General features: G+C 49.3%; 1 protein-coding gene across 1 annotated transcript in view; it reads left to right on the top strand.

Annotated features, from left to right (window-relative positions):
- Positions 1 to 2,912, top strand: part of Anxa11 (annexin A11) — a 44,572-nt gene extending 41,660 nt beyond the window's left edge. Inside the window, exons 13-15 of the mRNA XM_015504584.2 lie at positions 660 to 718; positions 923 to 1,045; positions 2,111 to 2,912. Of these exons, the coding sequence (XP_015360070.1) occupies positions 660 to 718; positions 923 to 1,045; positions 2,111 to 2,170 (242 nt within the window). The 3' untranslated portion in view covers positions 2,171 to 2,912. The remainder of the gene's footprint in view (positions 1 to 659; positions 719 to 922; positions 1,046 to 2,110) is intronic.
- Positions 2,913 to 4,012: the final 1,100 nt, after the last annotated feature.

Here is a 4,012-nt window from a genome sequence, read left to right as displayed (position 1 = left end):
CCCCCCCAGCCCACTGTGCTTTCCTTGGAGCTTTCTGAGTGGAACAGACAACAAGTCCTCATTTCCTTACATGTCCCCATGTGTGTCTCTTGCTTGAAAATTCTAGAAGGACACTAATTCTGCTCAGCCATCTTTCTTTGTGAGGTTCATAGGGCTCTGATGCGCCTCTCCCTCCCCTCCCTACACATCTTCCTGCATTGCTCAGGGGCCACTGGTTCTCATTACTCTTTTTTTTTTTTTTTTTTTACAGTACTTGGGTTGAACCCAGGGGGCTCCACTGAGCTATCCCCAGCCCTTTTTATTTTTTATGTTGAGACAAGAGTTTCACTAAATTGCTGTGGCTGGCCTTGGACTTGGGCTCCTTCTGCCTCAGCCTCCTGAGTGGCTGGGATTACCCGCGTGCACCACCGTACTTCATGTTCTTACCCCTTTTATCTGGGGAGTTACCAGGAGAGAGGCTGGGTTGGTGCCAGACTCTGTGTTCCTATTCCAAAGAGCTGGAGTCAGGATCATGAGGTGTAATTGGGCCTGGAGGAGAGGAAGATGGAGGCAGTGATGGGTTTGATCTTTGGGGCCTCCAAGGAGGACACCTGGGTAGTCTGTGCCTTTCTCAGGCTGAGTTTTCTGCTGATCTGGTTATGCTGTGTTTTTTCTTCTAGTGAAATGTCTCAAGAATACTCCAGCTTTCTTTGCTGAAAGGCTCAACAGGGCCATGAGGGTATGTAACTCCCATGTGCAAAAGGCCCAGGTCATCCCTGCATTAGCCCTGCCTGTGCCTGGGACCAGGGGCTAAGCATAGAAGTCATGGAGAGAGAGACCTTAGCCCGGAGGTCTGAGCACCCAGGGGCGGGGGAGGGGCAGAGGGTTGGGGAGTGAGAGGGTAGAAGGCCCGTTGCTCATGCTTTGGGTGGACTCTCTTTAGGGAGCAGGAACGAAGGACAGGACCCTGATTCGCATCATGGTGTCTCGCAGCGAGATTGACCTTCTGGACATCAGAGCAGAATATAAGCGGCTGTATGGCAAGTCGCTCTACCACGACATCACGGTACGAGGCCCCGGGGCTGACTGGGCTGGCTCTTGGCGTCCCGCTCACCTGTGCCCCTGTTTTCACCTTGCCCTCTCTGGAACAGCCAGGTGCTTGGGCTCTGGACCACACGTGTAATCTTGTGGCTGGACCTCAGACTTCAACTTCCACTGGTTCATCCAGTTGCCCCTGAACAACTTGTAAGCTTCTGAGGTCCAGGCGTGTCTGGACCCTGCATCCTCAGCTCCAGTGCACCTGCTCAGTCAGTCAGTGCGTGGAAGTGATCACCCAATGGCAACTGTTGTGTCACTGTGCCCCAGAGCCAGGCTGACGACATTTATTCTTGTCTGGGTGACCTGACAGTGAAATTCCAAACTCATGTGAACTTTAAAATTGAAATCGCCAGGACCAGGTCCTGAGTTAGACTCCCTAGCATTTGATGTTGTTCCTTGAGAGAAACTCATCTCCATTTCCATGCTGTAAAGATAAGGCTGTGAAAGCAGGGAACTAGCAATTCCTGACAGCATCTCCTGTGCGCCAGCAGACTGGCATCTGGAAGAAGCCATGGGCCTTACTCTCGAAGAACAGACAGTGGCAGGAAATGATTAGAAATTAGCAGGGCCTGGCCAGCACTCCTGGAGCAGGTGGTACAGAGGAGTCAGACAGAGGAGAGAGCCTGGGAGCTGGGAGGCCTGTGTAGTAGCAGCATCTGACATTGTGTGGTCATGGAAATCACACTCCCTGGGCAGGACATGGTGCATTATAGCAGAACCTCAGTTTGGTACTAGGTCAGCGCACTGGGAAAAGAACAATCTTGGTTAGCCCTGCATATTGGTTTTAGGCTGATTTTAATTTTGTTGTAGTTGACTTTGATAACTGGGGTGAGTGTAGCTCTTTTTTTTTTTTTTTAATGGGGACCCGGGAAGACTGAACTGCACTGTCTAAGGACTGCGCTCGCTGCCTGTTGTAGGACCAGCAGGGTGGGATGTTTCCCAGGAGGGCCCTGCTTCTCCTCAAGGGGGCTTGGAACCAGGAGGCTGGAAGTGCCTTGCCTCCCTTAACGGATGCCTTTGTTTCTGTGACCAGGGAGACACTTCAGGGGACTACCGGAAGATTCTGCTAAAGATCTGTGGTGGCAACGACTGAGGAGTGACCACTGAGCAGTGATGTGGCTCACTTCTGCCCCCTGCAGGCAACGGTGATGCCCGGAAAAGGCCAAAGGAGCACCCTTTTCTCACAAATCCACAGAATAGCCCAAAGGTGCACTGTCTGTCCCTAGAGCCTTGGCCCTGACCTTCCTGCCCTTCCCACTCCACATATTATGTCGTGCTGAAGGGCCTGGGTGGGGCTAGAGCTCTCTCAAGGTGCCTCCCGTCCCTTCGCCTCTTGCTCTTAAGGTAGACATTGTATTTCCTGATTCATGCAGTCATTCCTCATTGCTTGTGACGAAGACTCTTAGCTTCATTTTAGTCAAGTGATTTTGTATGTCTATTTGAAGGCATATTTTCTTTCTTTTTTTAACTGTCATTGCCAGACAGATGCATACGAGTCTGTTTACTACACACACATTTCTGGTGAGAGCGATAGGGTGGGTAGAGAGCACCCTGCCCTCACCAAGGACAAAAGGGAGGACCTATCAAGAGTAATGTTTGCATCTGGTGAGAATGTGTCATAGGCTTTGTTTTTGCCAGACTCACTCCTTTTTAGAAAAATAAAAAGGCCAGAAAGTCATTTGTTCCATCATCCATGTATAACCACGAAAACAAGGCTGGTTCCCTGCCAGTGACAGGGTTCCTTGTAGTTTGGAATGTGCCTTAAACCTGAATGTCTGTAGCCAAAAACTGTTTTAAAATTAAAGTCAGCAAGCTCTGGAATGTTCTGGAAATGACTTCCTGGGGCCAGCCTGTTTTTTTTTTTTTTTTTTTATCCTGCTTTGTGGCTCAGGGGTTCCCATCTTATTAGCCAGTGAAAATTTGCACAACTTGAAGTAGAAATTTGGGGGCATAAGCTAATTTATAGGGACTGGGTTGTAAGACTGTGACGAGGAAGAAATGGACCCAACTCAAGGTACCTGTGGGCTAAAGGACTGTGTGATCTCATTGAAATCTCTCCAGGGGCAAAGATACTTACTTCCTTGCAGAGTTACTGGGAGATGTGGGTCAACACTATCAGTTATGCTCAGGACAAAAGAGATGGGAAGAAATGCAGCCTTACAGGTATCTTTCTGAAGACAGGGTGCCCTGGGCTATGGCTGCTTTCTGGAGACAGTAGTCAAGGCCAGTCCAGGCTGCACGTGTAATCTCACTTCTGAAAGGGCAACTAGAATATGAAGCACGAGCTGGGCATGGTGACACATGCCTGTAATCCCAGCTACTTGAGAGACTGAGGCAGGAGTATTGCAAATTTTGAGCCAACCTGGGCAACTTCGGAAGACCCTGTTTCATAGTAAAACTAAAGGGGTTGAGGATGTAGCTCAGGGCTTGCCTTGAATGTGCCTGGCCCTCGGTTCAGCCCTCAGCATCACCAAACAACAACAGAAAGATGAAACACAAGGTGAATTCAGCTCTTAGTGAGTTTTCAGTATCTGTAGGGCAAGTGGGGCACTTTTCTTATTTTTACCTATCAAACCTGAAAGCTCTCTGTGCCTGTGTTCCCAATAAGAGACAGGTACATCATTACTTCATCCCCCATCAGACCCCATGCAAACCTCTTCTCAGTAAAGGAGTCAGTCATTCAAGTCTCCCAGCTCTAATGGAGACCATAATCCACAGCTCCTGCTCCTTGGAAAGCTGCTCCTTGGTCCAACACTGGTATTCACACTGAGCCCGTTTCCTTTTGTAGTTAGAGCCTATATCCTGAATCAGAAAACACTCTGGGCTGCAAGTCGAACATCCCTATTCTGATGTTGGCTCAGACACTGATTTGCCTTGTGACCCTGGAGAAGTCACATCCATCTTGGGGCCTTTGTAAATGAGCAGTAAACTAACG

This window comes from Marmota marmota, unplaced genomic scaffold, assembly GCF_001458135.2.
Source record: "Marmota marmota marmota unplaced genomic scaffold, marMar, whole genome shotgun sequence".
NCBI classification, from domain to species: Eukaryota; Metazoa; Chordata; class Mammalia; order Rodentia; family Sciuridae; genus Marmota; species Marmota marmota.
This window is presented reverse-complemented; position numbering and strand designations above follow the sequence as displayed.